The 22,967-nt window shown below is 38.2% G+C and overlaps 2 protein-coding genes across 5 annotated transcripts in view; both read right to left on the bottom strand.

Annotated features, from left to right (window-relative positions):
* Positions 1-17,670, bottom strand: part of IQUB (IQ motif and ubiquitin domain containing) — a 27,729-nt gene extending 10,059 nt beyond the window's left edge. For 2 of the 4 annotated variants that reach the window (XM_054804551.1, XM_054804559.1), the window contains exons 1-9: positions 17,600-17,670; positions 14,564-14,830; positions 12,831-13,300; positions 11,484-11,645; positions 11,203-11,378; positions 10,812-10,967; positions 8,692-8,902; positions 4,512-4,687; positions 474-644 (exon numbers count right to left, since the gene is read on the bottom strand). In XM_054804551.1, the coding sequence (XP_054660526.1) occupies positions 474-644; positions 4,512-4,687; positions 8,692-8,902; positions 10,812-10,967; positions 11,203-11,378; positions 11,484-11,645; positions 12,831-13,266 (1,488 nt within the window). In that variant the 5' untranslated portion in view covers positions 13,267-13,300; positions 14,564-14,830; positions 17,600-17,670. Of the gene's footprint in view, positions 1-473; positions 645-4,511; positions 4,688-8,691; positions 8,903-10,811; positions 10,968-11,202; positions 11,379-11,483; positions 11,820-12,830; positions 13,301-14,563; positions 14,831-17,599 lie in introns of those variants that run through there. The other 2 variants (XM_054804569.1, XM_054804578.1) reach the window with 2 other exon arrangements.
* On the bottom strand, positions 17,237-22,967 carry NDUFA5 (NADH:ubiquinone oxidoreductase subunit A5). Its single transcript, XM_054804590.1, has 5 exons — positions 22,867-22,967; positions 21,963-22,007; positions 19,693-19,809; positions 18,901-18,966; positions 17,237-18,330 (listed from the first exon to the last, which is right to left on the bottom strand). The coding sequence occupies exons 1-5, from the start codon at positions 22,957-22,959 to the stop codon at positions 18,229-18,231; spliced, it is 423 nt and encodes a 140-aa protein (XP_054660565.1). The 5' UTR covers positions 22,960-22,967; the 3' UTR covers positions 17,237-18,228.

Genomic DNA, 22,967 nt, shown 5'->3' with positions numbered 1-22,967 from the left:
AAACAAAACCAAAAAACTCCGTATTTGTCAGCCGTAAAAGTGGTAACCCAAACCAACAGAGAGATAAGGTTCTAGACAGACATTTTGAAGAACTGAGAAAAAAGAATAGTAATAGCCTCTTACATCTCTGCCATGGTTTTCATCGAGCTGTTATAAATATTAAGCTAAACTTTGTACTAAAATGTTATTATGTATTAATATACAAAGAAGTCTAAAAGCATGGGGTTAAGATTCTAACGCAAGCTGAAGAAAAAATGTGCTCATCACAAAGTGAAATATGAATTTAGAGTATATCTGGAATGTAAATTACGCTCTCATGCCAGGTGATACAGTAGGCTTTCTCCTGCTGCCAGCTGATCATCCTGGCACCTGTTTGCCAGAAGAAGTATTGCTGAGTGTCAATGTAATTAAGTGACTGTATCTTTGGGAAGTAACAGCTTCAAGCTAAACATAAATAGAAAAATAAAACATACCTTCACCGTACGTCTGAGTGTTAACAGCACATCTATTCTCTCATCTTTTGGGATGTCATTCATGCTAATGCTTCGGTAGATTTCAAACAGTTCTCTGGCACGAAGTGTGTACTGTGTATCCATTTCAGTGATTTTTCCATCGTACGCTTTCCATCTCTTAGGCTGGGCACACTTCAGAAACAATTTGTATAATTCGGAGCTATTATAATCTGATCACCAGCTGAACAAGGCCATTATGTTACATCAAGTTTCACCAGAGCGAATAGGGACTTACCATTAATGCTCGACTAATACAAAAGGCTAATTCTTATACTGCATTTAGTATTTATACAGTACCTTTTCCACCAAAGCAAGTATCCAATGGCACACTTTGCTTAAAGTTGCAGGTCATGAAAATTTTGACCTACAGTATATTAAAAGTAAATAATAATCTCCTACAGGGATATGCTCTACTTCTTTAAAACAAATCTACTGATGGTAGTGTTAGAATACATTTGCTCTCTATTTCATCTTGCAGTCATAAATCCCTCTAAACTATCAGTAAAAATCAATGGGACTGTTGACTGTGTAAAGATTGCAAATTTAAGGCCTCAGAGTCTACTGCAGTACAAAATATCTCCAGGGAACTGTTCTATTTATGCTAGCTATACAGATGGATAGAAGGCATAGACTTTGTTAAAGCTGACTAAGGCAGAGTACGAGTTTACAGCTTATCGGATACTTCAGCTAGCTTCTTGTTTGCTAACTTAACCACATACCATATGCCTTCTACTTCAATTGTCTCTGCACATCTTTAACTTCCACAGACAGTGAGAAGTTACATGGTGTCAGCTGCACCACTCAGTTTGAAAAGTCCAGCATTCTCCTCTCGGGCTTTTTTTTTTTAGTTTTTTTTTTTGTTGTTGTTGTTGCAAACCAGACTGTTACGTAGGGGGCTAGTTCACTGTGGAGGTCGGTATCTAAATCCAATAGATACTATTCCAAATCTTCTCCCCATCATTACCTAACGCCACTCTCTTTCCTTAATTGGGACAGCTATTTGGAACCTCATTCTGTGTATTAATTACTCTGTTCACTGTATTTGGAACTTGAGTGTTCATAAATACTCGTGAACTACACTGTGCAATCTCAGTGGGAGTTAACTACAGCAACACTCCATGCAGCGTTCACATGCTGAGCAGTTTTCTGGATATGACCCCAGTACTGACATAATCATTACTTTGACCAAATATACAGGCTTGCTATGGTGATAAGTCATAAAAATACCAAGGGTATTAGACAGAACAGATATGACTAGTTATCACCGCAATTAAAATAATGCTTTCCTCACTTTTAAATAAATAAAGTTAGGTTAGCAAACAAAAGACAAAATAATTGAAAAAAGGACTTAACACTGAATAACTGACATTTAATTACATTATCAGTGGGGGTGAAACTCTAATTAAAGGAGGTATTGTTAATCACAGATCACAATTCAGAGCCAAAACTGATTAAGAAATGCAATAGCAAAACCAGACATCAGAAAAAATAAAACTCTTCATTCCTTAGTGAAATATTTTAACTTCAGCAAAACTAGAAAAAGCTATTTTCTCTGTCATAAAAAAGGAGGATTCTACTGTAACTTCATGACTTTGTTATTTGCTTGTTTTTTGATTTTTTTTTTTTTTTTTTTAGAATTTCTGGTACTGTACAAAGATCATGAAACAAAAACCCTCACCAAGTTAGAAGCTATATCATGCTGCACCTCTTCAATGTAATCACTACTGTAATCACTTATAAGATAAAACGGTCATTTGCTTATGCTAGGGAGAGTCAATGGGCAGAGTTTACCCTAGGAAATGGTTTTCAAAACTAGGTTCTGCTGATAAATTTGCACAACCGATATATGAGCAGTCTTGGTATTCCACTCTGCAAATGACACTTAACACAGACCTACTATATTATTATAACATTTAAATTATTCAAAGCAAGATGTGATATCTGTAATTTCTGTAATTTTTCTTACTACCTCATCATAACTGGGTATTAAATAAAATAATTTAAAAAGAAAGAAATTATGCAGCTTTTTACTGAAAAAAAAAAAAAAAAAAAGAGGTCACATCAATATGAAGATTTCCAGTAGTTCAGAAAGAATTACAAGCTCTCTGATTTCAAGTCTATTTTCATATATTCAAGATTGATGCAAGAAAACTAAAACTTCCAGATTTTTTGCCAGCATTTTCTTGCCTTTTAGTCTGCTGGCAGTGCTGCAGAATTCACAATAATCTTGTTATCTATATTACTTCAGAGAGCAAGACTACTGTAACTGCACTCTGCTACTAATGAATAAAAGCAGAAAGAAGCACCTGAGGAGAGAAACACACCACCACAAATACAGAGAGAAAAAGGTAAGAAAAGTAAAAAAAAAAAAAATTAAAAAAATCCATAGGATGGGTGCAGAAATAGCACAAAGCATGAAAGGTATGAACTAAGCAGTAGTTAATAATTACACAAATTCCTTTGAGAAAACATGATTGCTGTATAAAAGCTTAATCAAATACTTCCTCTTCGAAATACAAATGCTGAAGAAGGAAGAGCTCAGCGCAAAAAAGAACCACCTGGAATGCAGCGCGCACACAACCACTAGCAACCACTGTAAAAGCACGCGTGCATGAGGAGGTATATGCTTAAAGTAACAAAGAAGGGAATAGAAGTCTCTTTTGGACAAAACTGTCATTTTTTCTTTTGAGCAGTAAATAGTCAAAATTAAAAAAAGAAAAAAACAATGAAAAACTATTTCTGTTGCAGTATTTGTTTTCACAATTATTTCACATACTATGGAAACAGCCAGAAAATAAACTATTTCTTTGTTTCTGAGGGGATGGATTGCTGCAACATCTACCTAAAAAGGACCTTTTTTTTGTATTTTACATTAAGTTGCCATTAAATCTACTGCTATTCTAAATAATTTTTGTGTATGAATGAATTCTCATCTTAGTTTTATAGATGAAAGCCTGAAGAACACTTGCATTAAATTTCATCCCCAAGATTATACAAGAATAAAATCTCAAGTTAAAGTTCTAATGCAACTGAAACTAGTGAATTAATAACTGAGTTCAATGTGATGTAAGATTCAGTCAAAGCTCTTCTGGGTTTCTATCCTGTACATGAAAACAGAATAAATGATTTCTTTAAAGACAGACATATGGTGACCAGAGGCCTGTGCGCAATGGGGAAATAAATGACAAATCTAGTTCCTGAAGGATAACATTTCTGAGTGAAGAAGGAAAAAAAATTTTAAAAATCAATTAATTAAAAATCAGTTAACCCATTCTGCAGAATTAAAGTTTAACTTTACAAATACTTGCTTAAACATTTGCATTTAAGTTTAAATGCAACAGCAAACGTTTCACTATAGATAGCAATGAACAGAACATACCAGAGGGAAAATCACTTAGTCATTAGATTTGATTAGTGAAACTGAGTATTTTTGAAAGAGAAGCTAATAGGCAGATTTTTAAAGCCTCAAAAACAGATTAAGAAAGGGTATAGTTTCATGCATGAATTCCTATATCACTGTAATGCACACAGTACAAAATACTGTATTTCGTATGCAATATTGTGTTGCTTTATAACCTCAAATTAACCATTCTGAATTGTTAGAATTTGAGTCTTTAAATGAAGGCTGTTAACAGTGCCATCAGAATCACGTTCTTTATGCAGAATAGTTACATAATACAAAATTCATCCACTTGGTGCTATTTTTTTATATTATATACAGACACCTGAGATTTACCATAGACACAGGTAGTTAACAGTTTTAATGATGCACTGTTAGTCCTTCAATCAGTCAGAGCTAAGAAATTCTCAACTTGGAAAAGAAATTTACTGAATTGCATTGAAATCAACAACTAGATAATTTGGATATTTGTAACATTAGCATTCACGCGATTAACTGCTAAAGCTACAGAAGTTACTTTTGGCGGGTAGTTTGCAGATGTCTTTTCTGTTCCTGTACTTCGGTATTCTCTATATTCAGCCCAAAATTACATCACTGACCTTATTCAGAAAGCGCAGTATTGCTTTTTGTTGATTCTCCTCATCTGCATTTAGTTTGTGTCTGCCAATTGAAGCAATCAGCTGTGCCTCTTGTTCCAGAAGTCCACAAAACGCTGCCTTTCTTTCAGCTCCAGTAAGAGTTCCGTTAATGCGTTTGGTCTCCTCCTGCCTCCATACTACAGATATAAATATTTGGGGTATTTTTTACAATATGTTTTCCAGTGACATTGCTACTTTCATATTTAAGAAATAACATAATTAATTTTCAATATTCATTAAAAGCCAGTTTCCATGTTAGGGAATTGATTGTTATGCATATTTTCAATACACACAAAATGGCCCAGAAATAAATGTAAATTATACAGATGTTCTGTGAGAGTATGTGTGTGTACATCAATTCCAAACTGGCAATTCGTACTCCAAACTCAAAAGCGGGTTAGGAGGAAAAGGAGCTTTATGTGAGAAAAAGAATTTAGCTCCTGTGGAAATGTGTGATGAAATGATTTCTTCACGATTTTGCATCTAAAATAACTGAGTCTCAAACAGCTCAAAAAGGTATGAGCAATAGGAACTTTTTAAACAATTGCTCATCTTTTCATCTTTTCACAAGAAAAGATACCATGGAGATCTTCTCAACAGATTAAGGACAGCATCTTACTGTGGCACCACTAGTACTCAGTGCTGAGAATATTACTGCTTCTCCCTGCATAAATGAGTAAAATCTAAAGAAGCTTAAAGTCCTCAAAAACTGAGATAAAACTTGACTGACAGTCACGTTTAGCACTCCAGGTCTCACACTGAATATCTGAGCGGTATCATCTTTTACCATCTAAGGCAGATGGATGCGCATTAATAATTAGACAGTCATTGCTTTTTCCTCTTCTACAACGGAACCCTTCAAGTGGAAAGGGGTGGCATGCGAACCACAAGATACCGATGATGGCAGCACGTGAATCAGCACATGCTGTGTAAGAGCCTGATCTTCTGACCCTAATGGTCAAATCGCCAAATCACAGGAACCTGCTGCACTTATAATTTTAAGTTAGACTACTTAATGACAGATGTATACATATGTGCCTATCACAGTTTATTTTGCAGTACCCCTTTTCCTGACTATAACCGCTGATACACAGACTGTATACCCTTACAGAAATCCGTTAGTAAAATCAAATTGTGTTTACTGAATAGTGTTTTCCTTTGCATACACTGTAACAATTCTTTGCTTCTCTGAAGAGTCTGTTCCAATACCTCTGGAGTTTTGTAGGGAATTTTGTAAGATCCAAAACTTCAACATTCCTGAATAATATCTCAAAGTGGTGTTATTGTTCCAGAACAGTTAGGCAAAAGGAAAAACCCAGTGCAAAAGAAAACAATCCAATATGTGATGCACACTTACTGAAAAAGCCTGTAACATCCTGTATCAGGTAAGATTAGAGGCAGGAGGAGGAGGGAAAGGAGGAAGGTTTATTTTCTGCCTGTGGCTTCCTTATCTACAATACCTTATGTTTTCCATTTGAAAATATTTCAATTCATTTCCTTAAGGCTCTCCAAGCTTTGGTATTAATGACAGCTGTCTGACAAGTTCTGAGTACCCAAAGATACGTTTTTAAATAAAGCCATTTCAGCAAACAAAAGCACTGTATAGAATTAATTTACGCGAAGCTTTGTATGCCTGAAGGGGGCAGCAACTTCAAAGGTAGAGCTAATACAGTAAGCAATTTTGTACTTACAGAAATTAAGCAGCTGTCAGTTATCATCAATACTGACCTCCTGCTTCACCATATATACATGTAACCAAGTTAAAAACATTCCTCTTAGATTATCTGTTCTACAGGCAGAGATGTTACTCCTTACAATTTTTATTCCAGTTAATGTAAAACAAAGTCGTTCGTACTTTTCCAATAAACAATGAATGTCTCTATATGCAGACACACTGAATATATATAGATATGTCTCATTTGCACTACACAGTCAACAGGCAAGTTTTTGTACCAACAGGAACTGCTTGTACTGGCTGACCCTGTAATAGTATCCCCCTGTTGTGATCAGCAGCAATAACCTTCACAGATCTCTGGAGGACAATAGGCTTATTCTATTACTGTCACAATGATTTAGCTTGTGTAGACTGTTGACACTATAAGAATGTAAAAGTAGTTTCAGATGCAGGTAGAAAAAGAAACTTCCTAGAACCACTAAGCTCTATTAAAATAAAGAGCATGACTGCAAGTCTCCACGTAGACAAGCAACTAGTCAACACCAGTAAACAAAAACAAAACAAAAAGATTGATACCAGACCATTATTTTTAACAAAAATGTTAAAAAGACATTTTCAAATACTGGAGTTTGTTCTGTTTCAGTGGCACATGCTTTTTCAGGTTGCCTAGATATTAAATCCTGAACATGCACAGTGGAAAGTTTTATTATTTGTGAATCCAATGACATTAAATTAAGCACAAGACACACTTATATGATCATGTATTAACTCTAAAAATATTGGGAATATCAGCACTCATTCACAACTTTAACTCAGGTTGTTGGGGTTTTTTCTATTGCAAATAAGACTCTTCACATTTAAAAAAAAAAAAGTGGATCATACATTTGATAGCACATTAACTAGGAAGCAGTTTTTTAAAGAAAATATTGCAGGAATTCAGATACTGAATAGTAGTACTTGCCATAAGTGGAAAAGAAAGTACTATGGAGTACTTTGGCTTTTGATTACCTAGTCAGACACACCTTTAGAAGGGCTTGATTCTTGTCAAGTGAAAAGCTAACTATCTATGAAGAAAAAGAGGGGCGGGGGAAACAACCCCTAACAAACCACAAATCTCATGAAGATATCACTTCCGAAATTCTAAAGTTTAAGACTGGTAACAATTTTTACATTTGTCACAAACAGTAATATTTATAAGTTATTTATACATTCAAAGTGATTTGTTCAATGCCACACAAGGTATGACAGTATTAAAAGATTAGCATGTAACTTGGGAATTCCTGAATCATGATCCTAAGCTCTACAAATAACACACGCCACCAAATTTATGCTCAGTTTACCACAGAAGAAATAGCTGAGATGGTTCAAGGTATGTCAGGTGGCTTTGCAATGAAGCTGGTAATCCATTAGGCCAGTTCTACTACAGGGACAATAATATCCAAACTGCCAAAGGGTTATACCATAAGCCAGCACTGTAGCCTGGATAACGTATGAGTTGCTACAAGTCACAATGCAAGCATCTTGCTTAAAAGGAAACATTTTAAAAAGAACTCTTGCAGTTTCATTATATGCTGGTACAATTCCACTGCTTTCTATTGGTTTTCTTTTTCCAAAAGAACACACTTTAGGGTTTTTATTACATTTGCAACATTACTCTCCTGTAATGTTCTATGTTAATTATCTGCAGTATTCAGCTCATTTTTCCAGGAAAGTTTAGAGGTGCTTGCCTGTATTAGACATCATCGACTCCAACAGGAAAAGTCTTTCAGGATGCCCTACAGGACTCCTAACAGATTTTTAAAATTTTGACAACACAGTTTTGTGAAACATGGAATAAATTAGAAAGGAGAAAAAGCATCAGTAGAAGACGACTAGGACAAAAAGAATAACCTCAGTCATATATTGTAAAATTCTGGGCAAAAACTTAATCCATTGTAAAAAATGTTTATATTAAATGATGAATGATGGATCTGAATACTAACTTCTTTATGGCATTATTTGCAGCGTCTTAAATGTAGAGTAAAAAGATTAAAGTAACTGATCCAAAAATGAGTTCCTGTTCCTCTAGCTGACCATAACGTTAGAGATCAATGAAAAAAGTAATAATAAAACTACCTAATAGCACTATTCTACAAGCTGATTACTTCCTGAAAAGGTATACTGGTTTTGGCTGGAATAAAGTTAATTTTCTTTATAGTAGCTTGTATGATCCTATGCTTTGGATGTTGATAACACAGGGATGTTTTAGTTATTGCTGAACAGCGCTTACACAGCATCAAGGCCTTTTTTTCTGCTTCTGGTAATATATGAAAGTCAAAGAATTATTTAAATGAAAGAAATTCATTTTACATACTTTTAAAAAATAATCAAGGAAGTATCTATAGAAACACATCAAAACCATGTTTGTTTTAAACAAATTGCACTATTTTGCTGATATAAGAGTATCACTTTAAGAAAAAAACTTACATTCTAAAGCATGGTACAGTAGCTCAAAGTCTTCTTGTGTTTTAGCATTGAGTCTGCGTTCGTGCTCCCTTCTCAGTCTGTCTTCTTTTTCTTTTTTTCTCCGTAACTCTTCTTGGGCCTCCCATGCCAGCCTTAACCTCTTTTCTTCCCTCAGATTTTGTACTACATTTATAGCAAGCCAACGACGGAAGTATGTCTGTAATACTATTACCTATATGTGATACAATACCAAAGAATTGTGAATTTAAAACAAAACAGCATAATATTTTGTTCTTAACTGCTATTTTTTTCTAGCTACTTAACTATATTTTCTAAGATTGGTGTTGTACTCAAACTAATTCAAATGTTACAAAACCAGTCATGTACCTATTGGTCTAAACACTAGCATGCTTACTCATTTAGGTAACTGCAGGAGTTTAACCAGTGAGTACAGTGGAGAAACTAGATTCAAATAATCAAGTTAAAATATAAGATGCAATTATGAAATTCATTTTTCCTTTTAAAATCTCCCCTTAAAAAACAACTTTTGCCATGCATTGGTTTTAGTCTTTTCAGCTTTGTAGGCAGAGGTCCTCATCTTGCTATCAATTTACACAGTGCCTAGACTGGGAATTTAAGCATGTATTTGCAAAATTTCTTTTGAATTTCTAGATACAAAAAATCAACGCATACACACAAAATTAACTGCATTTTATTTGTAAAAAAATAATGAAAGTGAAGTTACCAATGCTATTATGAAGGAACTTAGAAAAGAAAATTAAAAAATCTGCCTTCCAAAGCTGTGACTATTAAAGACGAGGGCAACGTCCATAGTATGCTAAGGGAGCACAACACACAAGCCTGAGCTTCTGCCAGCAGAGTTAGCACTTGGACCACACACAGTTTAGCTAGGTCAATACCATGACCTAAGAGTCATTGGTCAGCATTGAAGGTTATCAAGCACAAAACCACACTAATACAGTTACACTGTCTCTAGAGATACCTTAACATTTCTCTTGAACATGTCTTCAGCTGGTATTTCAATATGGAACTACACTACACTGTGTGAATCCATCAACTTGAACCAACACCAAGCTAATATCTCTCTACTGTGCATTATAGATTACCTATAGATACATTACAGATGTCAGTAAGTGGCACTAATGATCACAGTAAAACCGTCCCAAGGAAACTGTTACGTATTTGGGTTCCACTCCTACAAGATGCTTATTGCCATCAGCTGATGCTGACCAAATAAGAAGTTCTTACAGAAAACTTCTGGGTAGAAGATTTCAAAGCATCTTGCCAACCATGTCAATACAATTATCCTACTTAGACACTTGGGGAAGCAATTGTTTCTCCATTTAGTTAGATTCAGACTGGTTTTTTTAAGCAATCAAATTAATAACTAGAGCATTTACAAAGCAGTGCCTCGCCGAACACGATGTTGGGTGTACTTAAGTGAGGTGTCACTGAATACGTGGTTTTCAAAAAGCAATCTGGAATGCCTAAATGGCATCCTCTGCACAATGAATATGCAGAATCCGTCATTGGAACCACCTGCATGAAGCAACTCAGCGCGCCAAAAAACCCCACAGACCCATTGCATGTGTTTGAACAGCCAGGTTCTACCTTAATGCCAAGGCAGGTAGCTTGAACACAATCCAAGACAGATTGGTTTGCCAAAGGTTAACAGACCTACCAGGTCTGTTAAACAAACAAAACCCCCAGAAAACACAACACCCAAAAGCTGAATACAGGTCTCCTAAATCTTAACCCAATACTCCATCCATTTGAGGTCATACATCAAGCATGTAGCTTAGGTCCTTCCAAGGAGATCATGAGAATGCCATAGGGATAAGCCTGTTTTAATTCCTAATGTTCTATATGGAAGTTGAACTGTCACTGTAAGATAGAAAACAGTAAACTCAGAATTCTTAATATTTAAGAAATTGCAAGGTCTCAAATGTCACTAAAAACACAAACACACGCTTCCTCCATATCTGAGAGATTACAAGATGTGAAGCAGACATTTTAAAGTTCACTTTAAATTCACTCTTTGAACACTCTGAACAGTCACTGAATATTCAGATAATGTAGTACTTTGCTTTACAGATAGTTTCAAACAGATAAGAACTTACTGCTTCAAGTCTACGTTTATGATATTCTTCCGCTGTGAAATACTTTCCAGGACTTATTAGTTTGTCAGACATGTTTGACACATACAGGCCAATTTTAGTCATCTGTGTTGATGTTGTATTTTTTGTCTGTTGTGGCTTATTTTTTTCAAAAACAGTCTGGGGAAAAAAAAATGCATGTCATTATAACAATTTTTTTTTTCCTCATTACAATAAGTGGCAAAATTAGCTATGTGTAACAAAAATCACAAGATAATGACATTCATCCACCAAATACTTTCAAGTGCACACTTATTTCTGATCTACTTCCTCATTCCTATTGGAAATAATTGTGTCGACATTCTATTCCATTTGACAAAAACAACATTCTAAAAAGACACTACAAAGCCATTACCTGTGTTTCCCTACAAAATAACTGAATTCCTTTGTCAGGTCGTTTTTTGGGTATGGTCTGTGATCCTGCATTATGAAATTCCGCTCCTGTTATCCTGTTCTTAAATCCACCCAGAAATGGTTTATGATAGGAAGGTCTTTCAATTTTTACAACTACATCTTGGAATGAATCAGAATCTGTTAAAATGGAAGTTCCAAGATAGAAATAGTGTTTCTTTTAGTAACAGATTGAGATTACAGCATGATTATATATATTGATACATGCTTAAAAACAGCATTTACCTGTTTGTACTCTGACAGTTATGACATCAGGCATGTGGTAATCCTGTTGAACTGCTTTCCCAGGAGAATGTTCCTGATCAGGACAGAACTTCTCAGACTGGATAGTTTCATCAAATTTAGCCTTAGTCCTCCTAAGAGCTTCATCATCCTCAATCATGCTTCCTAAAAATAAAACCAAAATTAATTCCTGATATGCTTCTCAAAAAACAAAACAAAAACCAAAACCAAACCCCAAATAAAAAAATAAGTCAAGTTTACCCCGAGCTGTCTTTATTGAAACACTGCATCACAGAATTATCACAGATTTTTGAGCTGGAAAGGCAGTCCACTTGAAAGCTGAAACAGTATTATCACACACTTTTTAAGATATCCAATGTAATACTGTCACCACATAAAAAGTCATTCATATTACAATTTTTGAAAAGTTACTGTAAGTAAATGTATTTATTTGCAAATGCATAACTTTGATTTAAAATTACCCATTTATACAGCAAACTTTTATTGAAAAATCTTATGTAAACCTGCTCCAATTAAGACCTGATCTAAGCCGATCAGGTTGGCCCAATCACTGTTACCTTTCACACAATACTTGACATTGTGGTGTTTATTCAAAGAATATGTTCTGAACCAGATCTACTTAACTTGAAGCTCCAGAAATTACTTCTTTTTGATTTAGAGATAAGAGTCTATCTGGCTTTGGTACAGCACCCTAACTAGGATGCGATCGCCAGCTACTCAGACCGAGAGCACCTGAATGCAGCCCAGCCCAGAGGGAGGGAGGCAGCAGCTCCACGCTGCGAGGGGCCGCTCACCACGCTCACTTGTTACCTTCCACTCTGAAGACCTAAGAAAACGGGGCACTGAATTGGGAATGGAAAGGAGCAAGTGCAGGAAATGATGGAGTGTTCCAGGGACTGCAGAAGAAAGGCACGGATAAAGGAAGGGTTGCAGGTAAGTTATAGGAGAGACTAAGAAACGTAAAATAGTAAGGTGATTGCTATGGTCTAAAGTGTTAGTAGCCCATGTGCTCATGTGAATTACACGCTGCTGGTTTTCAAATGCATGTACCGGACACATATACCTCCTCACGCACATTTCTGGAAATGAAGATCATGCCATAAAATGCCATATTAGTCTATAAATTGCTACTGTAACTTGAGATAAAGAATACATCCCTCACCTTTTCAAGCATGTTTTATATGAGAATATAAAAAGTCACTTCAAGACAAAAATCCAGCAAACATGAACAGAATGAGGCTGTGGGGGGTGCAAGAAGCCAAAATCAAGTTTAAGGAAAAAAAAATCTCCTTAAAGCCCTAATGTCCGACATTCTAATAACTTCTTTACCTGTTACTGTCCCACTTGCCGCGTTCTCTGATAGTACTGAGTTTTGACATGTTTGTTCTTTCCTTTCTGAATTTCTTACTTCAGGTAAAGCAGAATAATTCTCATTGGTAACAGGAGATATACTCTCAGATGATCCTCTGAATGGGGCATCTGGCTCAGATACATCTTGCTCATTATTTCTGATCACTTCTCGACTGCCCAGTCCTTCGCTGGGTAATTCCCACTGTGCAGGACTTGACTGCTCCAGAGAAGACGGCCGCCTGCAGCCCTCCTCTGGCTGTACAGTGCCTGTAGCTTCCGAGAGCAGCGGCTTCTCTGCTGGGTCCTCGCTCTTGGCCTCTCCAACTGCTCTTCTCTCCGAGGATGCAGAGGGCTGCTCTGCACCTGACCTTTCTGTTACAACAACTTCAAAGCAACTATCCCATGGGTCTTCCATTTCCTAAAGTATCGGTCACACACTTTTAACCTTCCTGCAAGAATAATCACAGTATCTATTTAAGATTGCATACTAGCACATTTCTCCTACCAAATGGATGGGTGACATAATATTCTGAAAAGCTTTTTCTGTATGTATTCCCAAATAGCCTATTTGGAATAGCACGAGGTTCTTGCTTCCACCAAATGTGATAAACTTAACATCTTCTCACTGGCGTTTAACAAACGCAACACTCCATAGTATTGCCAGCAGGCAGTCAGCATAATTCTTTCTTCTTTATACAGTTATAACAAGAATTTCCAGAGTATTACCCAGAGACAGCACACCTTTAAGGTTTTCCACGCTGCCACCAAAATGACGTGGGCTGGAAGAATCCAAATCCCATCTTCATGAAAAACATAAGCCAAAAACAAAGAGGAAGAAGCTCCCGGTAGGAGCCAGGCAAAGGGGCATTCCCTACCGAGCGCCCGTGCCGGTGCGCGGCCACGACCCGACAGCCGCCCTTGGCCCGGGGCGCACGGGGGGCCGGAGGGTTGCGGCCGCCGCTGGGCGCACGGGCGGGCCCGCCCCGCCCCGCCCCGTCCCGTCCCCCACCTGCCCCGCACCCGTTACTTCCCCCACGGCTCCGCAGGGCCTCCCGCCCCGGGCAGCTCTCCGTGGCGGCCGCTCCCCCGCCTCGGCGGCGTGCCGCAGTAGCTATAGCAACCGGGACTGGGCGGTGCCCGGGGCCGCAGGGCGGGGAGGGCCGCGAGCATGCGCACTGGGGGAGGGGTGGCCGGGGCGGCCCGGAGGCGGAGGCGCGGCGCCGGTCCCTCAGAGCCGCCCTGCGCTCATCCCCCGCGCTCCTCTGCACGCCCCGGGGACGAGAAAGAACAGAAAAAAAAAAGGGGGGGGGAGGGGGGGAAGGACAGGAAGCGGTGAGACAGGGCGGAGTCTGGGAGGCCTCCCTGGCTCCGTTTTACCCCACCGCCGTTAACGGAAGCATCGCAGCACCTGCAGCACCTTGGGCTTGCTGCTGCCTGGCCCGGCCTCCGTGAGGCTGGTAACAATGGTCCGGACAAGTGCCTTGTCCTGTACTGTCATCCGCGGCAGGGCGAGGGTCAACTCCTACCAGCTTACAATGACATTAATGTAAGAAAACACCATTTTCCCTTTCAGTTTATATTGTAGATAGTAGCAGAAATTGTGCTAATACCCAAACCAGTCTCCTGGATTTAATGAAAAGCTGGTGTGTTTGGATGTTGATAACCCTCGCTGTAAAGACCATCATCACTTCCAGCTGCGCGTCAGCACTGACCTGTGTGATGTGCTCAGCCCAACAGTGGCTTTCTCCCCTGGAAGCGCTGCGGTTCTGGTGTCAGGACCGAGGCTGCAGAGTGGAAATTAAGACACTGATACCAGAATTAAAACCATATGAAACTGAATTTCCTGGTGTCTGATGTGTGATTTCTGAGACAGCTCTTGCAAGTGTTTCAGCGTGCTACAGGAAAACAGACTACGCTCACTCCACACAACCATTTTAGAGGTGAAATATACAGTTCTGCATCACAACTCTGGAAGAATCCTGAAAAAAAAATTGTATTTCAGCAGGCATTGAAATTATGCCCATATTCAATAACAGTATGCCATGATAAATGCTGCCACATTCCACAGGCATTGTTTAGCGTTTGAATGTGGACCTGCCTGCCATCAAAAGGACAGAAACTGCCCATTACCACTGGTAATGCTCTTTTTTCTAAAACCTGGATTGACCATGAACTACAGGTAGAATAGGACCTGCAGTAACTCCATAGATATTATGTCAGTTTGTGTCACTTTGTCATTATGATATTGCCAACTTGATTAAACATTCAAACTCACTTTTGTTTTGTAAGATGATTTTTCCATTTTTTCCCCTGAAATAGCACATATGCTGTAAATAAAAAAGCAGCTTTCACTCATCTCCCTTTGAACACAATCAGAAATTATGCCAAAGATGAAAATGGTGTCCTGTGCAGAACACAGCCACTCAAAATAGGTTACGCAGCGCAGAGAGCATTTCAGGAACAAAACCCTCAGTACTGCTGCTACACTGCAATCCCAAAGTTGTTTTTCTGGTTTAACAGGCTCTGTCTCTATTAGGTCCCATCCTTAAATATATGGTGATTTTCACTTGCATAACGACTGCAATCAGACGATCTCAAAAGTGGTTTAAAGATCTAAAGTTTGTTAATTCTAAGGCTTGCAGTGATTTACCTTACCATATTACAGCAGATAATGATAAAATCTTTTGCATCATCATGTAGTTCCAACAGTTAATGGAGAAAAATCAAGCGAACATCATCACAGTCAGTCTCCAAATTATGCCTTGATAGCATATTCATCTTAAAATAAATTATTTGCAACATAGTACTCCTAATATAGGCTCTTGCCTGTAAAATATGTGTGTACTGTTTTGTTGCTACAGTGTGGCTTTAAATGTCAGATATATAGTTACAGAGTTAATAGCAAGGTAAAAATTACCGTTTCTCTTCTTGGCAAAGATGTACTTTTGAATTAGCCAGGAACAAGGATCATATGAACTAAAGGCATACACAGTTACATCTCAAAACTGTAATCCTTTTTCTTTCCTCCCTTTGTTCTCAATACCTGCTATTTAAAGTTGATGCTACAACATAATACTAATTAATTTAGTAATCTTATGTAGCATAGATTCATTTATGCTAAGATAATGAAACAAAATTTAACCAATGATAAAATAATGAAAATAAATCATAACACATTTGATAAAAAGCACAGAAAGCTGAAAAATTCTTACTAATGATTCCTAGAGTTAGCTGGCTTCAGTAGAACCTTTTAAAGACTCAAGTTAATTGATTCCTCAATTAAAGCATTTGTAAAGACTACTCCAGTGTTTTGGATAGAAAGATTTAGAAAATGATCCTATTTTGACTCACGTGAAAGAAATGCTTTAGACCAGAAAAATCACTGAGAATATAAATTAGGAAATATAGCTCTAAAAATAAATCCCCTCAAGGTAGTAAACAACTTGTATTAGGGTCTGTACCGAGACATATCTGTGCATTTGTGAAAGGGAGAAGACATGAGGATGCTTTTGATCAGTGAAACTCAGTTCTAAAAGACAAGATATCAAATTTCAGCAGCAACGGGCCAAGAAAAACAGACTCTCCCGCAACACAACTCATGAGCTTATGGGAGAGTTATTGTACGTCACATGACAAATACGGCTTTAGAAGGGGAGAAAATAACTGAGCAAAAAGAGAGTTCAACTGATGTCTCAGTTATGAAAGAGTAGAAACAATTCCAATAGTTGTCACCACATTCTGGCAACTTTCCCCCCTCCCCTCAAGTATTACATGCCAATATCATTCGTACTAGACTTCAAGGGGGTTTGTTTATTTTTTATTTTGCCTCCTCTCACATCAGCTCAATGCTTACATCTTCATTTCTCATCTGACATCATTCACCCTCATTCAAGTTTGTAATCCTTTAATATCTCTCAGGTGAAAATTGTGTTTGTTAACTTTAGCCAAGTCCTCTTCTGGAATGCCATCTAGTGGTTTTATCTCAGAAGAGATCAGCTTCTACCTTTTTCAAGACTGAAAAAGCCTTCAAAATCAACCAATGCAGGAAAATATTTTCCACTTTTTCAATATCTAAAAATTTCTGCAATTATAGTAATAATAGTTGAAAAAACCAATGCTAAAGAATGCACTGAAAATAGTTGGTAGAGTCAATGCCCACAGTATACTTACTGGTTTTCTACTGTCCTACTCTCCCAATAGCTTAATTGTATGAAATATTACATAAAGATGTAATTAATCATTAATAATAATGATATCACAAGTAAACTTATAGGCCTAATGACTACGAAAAAACCAGCTATAACAAAGTATGTTATAGAATGTAATGTAGTGCAGTGGCATTACCATAAACATCTAAGAAACTGAAGACTTTTGTCACACAGCTATATTCTTATCTTTCGACTTGCAAGAACTTTATTAATGGTACTGAAAAAAATATGAGTAAAGGCAAACTTGCACAGTATCCTTAGATCTAGTTTGGATATTTTAATTGGGGCTTATAGCTTAAATCTGTAAACAAAATTTTTCAGAAGAGGCAGACACTGTTTCCATTTAAATGTTTGAAAGAACTTAGCCAGATGCGTCAAGAAAGATACACTATGTTTTTCATATTACCAAGTAATATTCAAGGTCTGAATCATTAACAGACAAATAAATCTATGAAGTATACATTTTTATAAACAAAGCCTTTGTAAGACCCCAATACTAAAGTCTGTGCCACTTGTGTTATGCTAAGTACGGTAACCTACCTGCTAACCAAGAAACCTGCTGTCACCTTAAGGGGTGGTTGTCCTTCTCCCCCTCACCCCTCCAATCTTGGGTCTTCCCAGCCCTTCCCCCGAGTCAGAATTAGTGTTCATGTGGCAGCCAAGTCAGACAGTTCAAGACAGTGATTCAACTGAAATCTAAAAAACTGTTACTTTTGGTAAGCATAGCTTTCATTGCATCAGACCCCTGATCTCAGTATCTGCATGGTTATAAGGACCCTGGCAGCAGCTGGCAAAAATACACAAGGTGGGAGTGAAGGGCGGGATCATACTTTGCTACAACTCTGATTTTGATTTCAAATGGCCTGCAACATAAAATATAACATAAATTAAAAAAATAACTCAGAATGAGGCATAAATACCCTGTTAATAATAAATTCCAAAAGGAAATAAACCAAAGGTTGTATGTACAACAGCTGAAAGGAATTTTCTTAAAACTATTTTTGCAAGAAATTGGAAGCGGTCTTTAGATTGCTAAATGTAAGTGGACATTAGGACAAAACATGTTTTTATGAAGTTATTATCTTTAATTTAAAGACAACTGTCAGTAACAATAGATTAATAATTAACTTTTTTTTTTTGATTTTCAAGAGGTTACACCATTTTGAAAATTAGACTGGCCATCTCCACTGGTCAGAAGGAGGTTCTTCAATTAGAGGCTCCCATGGTTTCCACTGTAGCATTTTTCTTGCCAGGGAAAGCTCATTTTCAGCCTGTTAATAAACACCATGCACAAATTCAGAAATTCTATACAATTGCCAAAGTATTAAATTACATCTATTTCAGTTCATTATCTCAGTGATGTCACCACCTACCACGGCTAGGGACTATCACAAATTTAATTTATAAATATCAAAAGGAACTGTGTGTTTGGGGGGGGTTTGGTACTTGTTTTTAAAAAACATACTGAATCACCTCCAAATAGCCAAACAGACAGTCTGTTCATCCAGTCATTCCCAATGACAACTACATGGTATTTTCCAGTCTATTTGGATTAGCCCCCAATATTATTAAATCACCTTCTGCCCTTTCCACTGATTTAGACTCTATAAGAAACAATGTAGGTATACATATAAACATAATAAACACATGTTAACTGTGTTAGGTTTTAGCATGGTCATCCCAATCACTTCATTTTCAGATTTTTTTTTTACTGTTTGTTTGGTTTTTTGCAGCAAAGGAAGAAATGGAAAACTGCCAATTTTCTGAACAGAAGCTCAGCCAAAGGAACACTGAAAACCACTGCTCCCTTTTGTACCCAACCTTAAATTTCCCTGCTTTACCTGTACAATGACTTCTTCTATGTGACCGCTATTCAGTTTGTCCTGTAGTTTTTGCACATCAGTCTCCTGTGTATTCAAACACATAGAAATCAATGTTTAGTTTTACTGAGAAGTAGAAAGCCCAGATAAAGCATAAAACCAATAATTTAACCAGATCACACTCTAGTCTTCCTCAAAACTACCAGCAAATTAGCTGGTTTCTGTTATTTTACATTACCAAAGAAATCTCATACACTTTTCTTATTGGAAAACAAACATCAAACTCTCAATGATAAATACAAAACCCGAGTACTATTTAATGACATCCAAAGAAGCATTAGCAGCTAAGGGCTTTAGTATGTATCTTGAAAGAAAATCTTAGCTTTTTATAAAATCATATGCAACCTTCCAATTATCACCTTAAATAAACTATGCGATACTGGTATTGTGTAACGTACCAAAAAAGTGTTTTAAAATGTCGAAGGCAAGGATTGTGCGATATACTACATTGGTAAGATCACATGCATTTTTTGTGCAAGTGTGTGAAAACTACCACTGTTCTACAAATCTTCGAAAAAACATTTTCTTGTAATTTTCACAAAAACCATTGGTAAGAAATTAACAATTCTTTTTAATATAAAATCAAAATATTCCAGTCAATAACAAAAATAAACCTCAAGACTTCAATTACTGCTGAATTGATACCTGAAAGCTACATATAATCCTGAAAAACAGCCAGTCATTTTGAAAATCATTCTTCTCATCCTAAAAATCTTTTCATGTGTAACATTTACGAAACAGCACTGTACTCACCGTTTGCACCAAATTAAACCGCTGATTTACAATCTGCTCAGTGTATTTCCTATATGCTGCATCTTTGGGAATGTTTTGCAGGACACCAAGGATTTTTGTGTACAGTATTCGCAAGCGCTGAAGTGACCACAAGACATGGTTAGAATACACAACTAGAATTATTTCACTTCTTGTCCTACTTAACCTACTAGCTAACTATCTATACATAAAATATAGAGGGTTATGGTATTCAATCCAGAAATGTGGGATTAACAAAATAACTCAGTCTGAACCACAGAACTCTGTCTTGGGTTAGACTGGGATTTATCAGGACTGGGACCTTACCAGTGTCAGATTCCTCAAAGAGAAAAAAAAAAAGAAGAAAAGAAAGAAAAAAAAAGAAAAAAGAAAGCTGCAATCTGAAGTACATTTGATGTAAAATGGAAAAAATAAAACCTGTGTTTCTAATACTGACCATACTTTGAAGAAATGAGGCACATTCATGTCTAAACTATCAGTTTCTGAAAAATTACATGGAAAGATATAAAGAAGCACATAAGCTATGAAAGCATAACTAGATTAATTTTTCTGGTGCTTCTCCTCATGCTAGCACAAAGTTCTGAGTGACAGGCAGATTAAAATTAAACTAAAACCTGAACATTTTTATTGCTGGATTTAAGTGCAGTGATAAAGGACATGCTGCGGTGAAGAAATTGCAGCTTTTGGGCCTTATGTTGGCTGGGTAACTGTATCTAACTGAAGAGGAATGGATGTCCTATAGGAATGTCGTGGTTTAACCCGGCTGGCAGCTGAAACAACCACACGGCTGTTTGCTCACTCCTCCCTGCCCCAGTGGAACAGGGGAGAGAATTGAAAAGAAAAAGGTAAAGCTCGTGAATTCAGATAAAGACAGTTTAATAGGACAGAAAAGGAAGATTAACTACAATAATAATATACAGAACAAGTGATGCACAGCACAATTGCTCACCACCTGGAGCTAACGCTCAGCTAGTTCCTGAGCCACACCCCCTCCTGGCTAACTCCCCCAGTTATGTACAGAGCATGACATCATATGGTATGGAATATCCCTTTGGCCAGTTTGGGTCAGCTGTCCTGGCTGTGTCCCCTCCCAGCTTTTTGTGCATCCCCCACCTTCTCGTTGGCAGGGCAGTATGAGAAGCTGAAAAATCCTTGACTACCTGGCAGCAACTAAAATATCAGTGTGTCATCAACATTATTCTCATCCTGAATCCAAAACACAGCACTATACCAGCTGCTAGGAAGAAAACTAACTCTATCCCTGCTGAAACCAGGACAAGGAACAATAAGAAATGGAAGCAGAAGACTGTAGTCAGAAATACAAAGAAGAAAAAAAAAAAGGCAACAAAAAGGGGACTGGCACAGAATCTATACTTCAGCTAAAACATTGTTGATTTCTTCACTCCTGGCTTTAAGTCACTGAAAAAGACCAAAATTTAAGTTCACCCAGAAGGTGTCTGACAAGGCTGTAAACTGAGCTAGAATCATTTCTACAGAACAATAATGATTTTTCCAATGGTTCTTTTTGACACTATTCCTAGCTTTCAGTGGCAAGAGCGTTTTTTAAATAGAATCATTGCATGGTGGGAAATTTCAAAGCATGGAGAAATCAAAGAATTACTGAAGTCCTTTCAAAGCTCATGCTTCCTGAATAAGCAAGCAAGATGTGGCAAACACAATTTCATTACTGAGCCTGAGGAGGTAAAAAGTACCCAACTGCTACAAGAACCACTGAAGTATTCCAATCTCAACAGCACTTGCCATCACAGGGCCTTGATGTGGCTTTGCACCACATGGTTGGCCTGTATCATGTACAACTAGCCTATCCCCTTAATATAGGTATAAGTTATTTCAGTACTTGTTGGAAACACAACATAGCAAGGCAGCAAAAATCTGTATATTTGTGAAGTAAAAATTACACTTATGAAGAACTGAATTTAAAAAGGTCTTTGCTTTTGCACTGGAGATGAGAGACAGAAATCAAAAACTGGTTCATAAAAGTACTTACACAAACAAGGGTCTTGAAATCAGCACATGCAACAAAAAGTACATGTGCAAAATAACTCCTAATGATACAAATTAAACCTTTAAGAATTAATTTTCTTCCTTAATCACTTTGGAACAGTCTTACACTTTCATTAAGTTGGCACCGCTTTAAGGTACATACTGTACCTACATATGCAAATACGCAACAAAAAGCTTTTATCTCATCGACAATTTCTATTAAATACAGAACAAGACATGTGACATACCTCATGAGGGTTTTCAGCTACAGCCAATCCTACAAGCCCAGTGGTCTGCACAGAGAGCATAAACATAGTTAATGTACCTAAGCATCTATTCTTGTGCTATCTGATTATTTTGTTTTAGCTCAAGATACACCTGACAGGGACCATTATAGAATCATAGAATGGTTTGGGTTGGAAGGGACCTCAAAGATCATCTAGTTCTAACCCCCCTGCTGTGGGCAGGGACACCCTCCACTAGACCAGGTTGCCCAAAGCCCCATCCAGCCTGGCCTTGAACACTTCCAGGGATGGGGCATCCACCTCTCTGGGCAACCTGTTCCAGTGCCTCACCACTCTCACGGTAAAGAGTTTCTTCCTAACATCGAATCTAAATCTACCCTCCTTCAGCTTAAGGCCATTACCCCTTGTCCTGTCACTACTTGCCCTTGTGTCCTTGCCATCATTCTGTGACATGAGCCTCAGCCTCCCACCACACACGTTTGTCACCACCAGTTTGCAGTGTTTTGACCAGAGCACAGGAAGGGGAAGGAGAGCGCCAAGAGAGGGAGCAGCTCATATTACAAGGCAGGTGTTGGAAAGCATTCCTGGTGGGGTGAACTACGACTTACCCGCCTCCTTCCTCCCCACACGACGAGCCCGCCCCCTCCTCTAACGCTCGCTGCTGCCCCGCGAGCACCTGGCGCTGGGCCCGCTGTCCCCCGTGGGCCGGGGAGAGAAACCGGGCCCTACGCTCCCCTCAGCCCATTCCTCGTAGTGCGCCCATTCTCTCTCCCCCCTCGCCGCTCCGGCACCCCCTACCCTCTCCCTAGAAACCCGCCAGAGCAGAGCATGGCGGGGAGGTAAACCCCCTCATGCAGGACGAGGACGCGGCAAGCCGACCGCCTCAAGGACCTCCGCAGCGCCTCACCTTCCTCAGCGCCCCCGCCATGGCTGCGCTGCGCGCAAGGCCCCGCCCCCAAGCCGCAGCGGGCACTGCCGGCCACGGGGTGGCGGGGCGCATGCGCGCAG

This window comes from Grus americana, chromosome 1 (genome assembly GCF_028858705.1).
Source record: "Grus americana isolate bGruAme1 chromosome 1, bGruAme1.mat, whole genome shotgun sequence".
Lineage (NCBI taxonomy): Eukaryota > Metazoa > Chordata > Aves > Gruiformes > Gruidae > Grus > Grus americana.
Note: the sequence above shows the minus strand (reverse complement) of the source record. Positions and strands in the feature narration are given on the sequence as shown.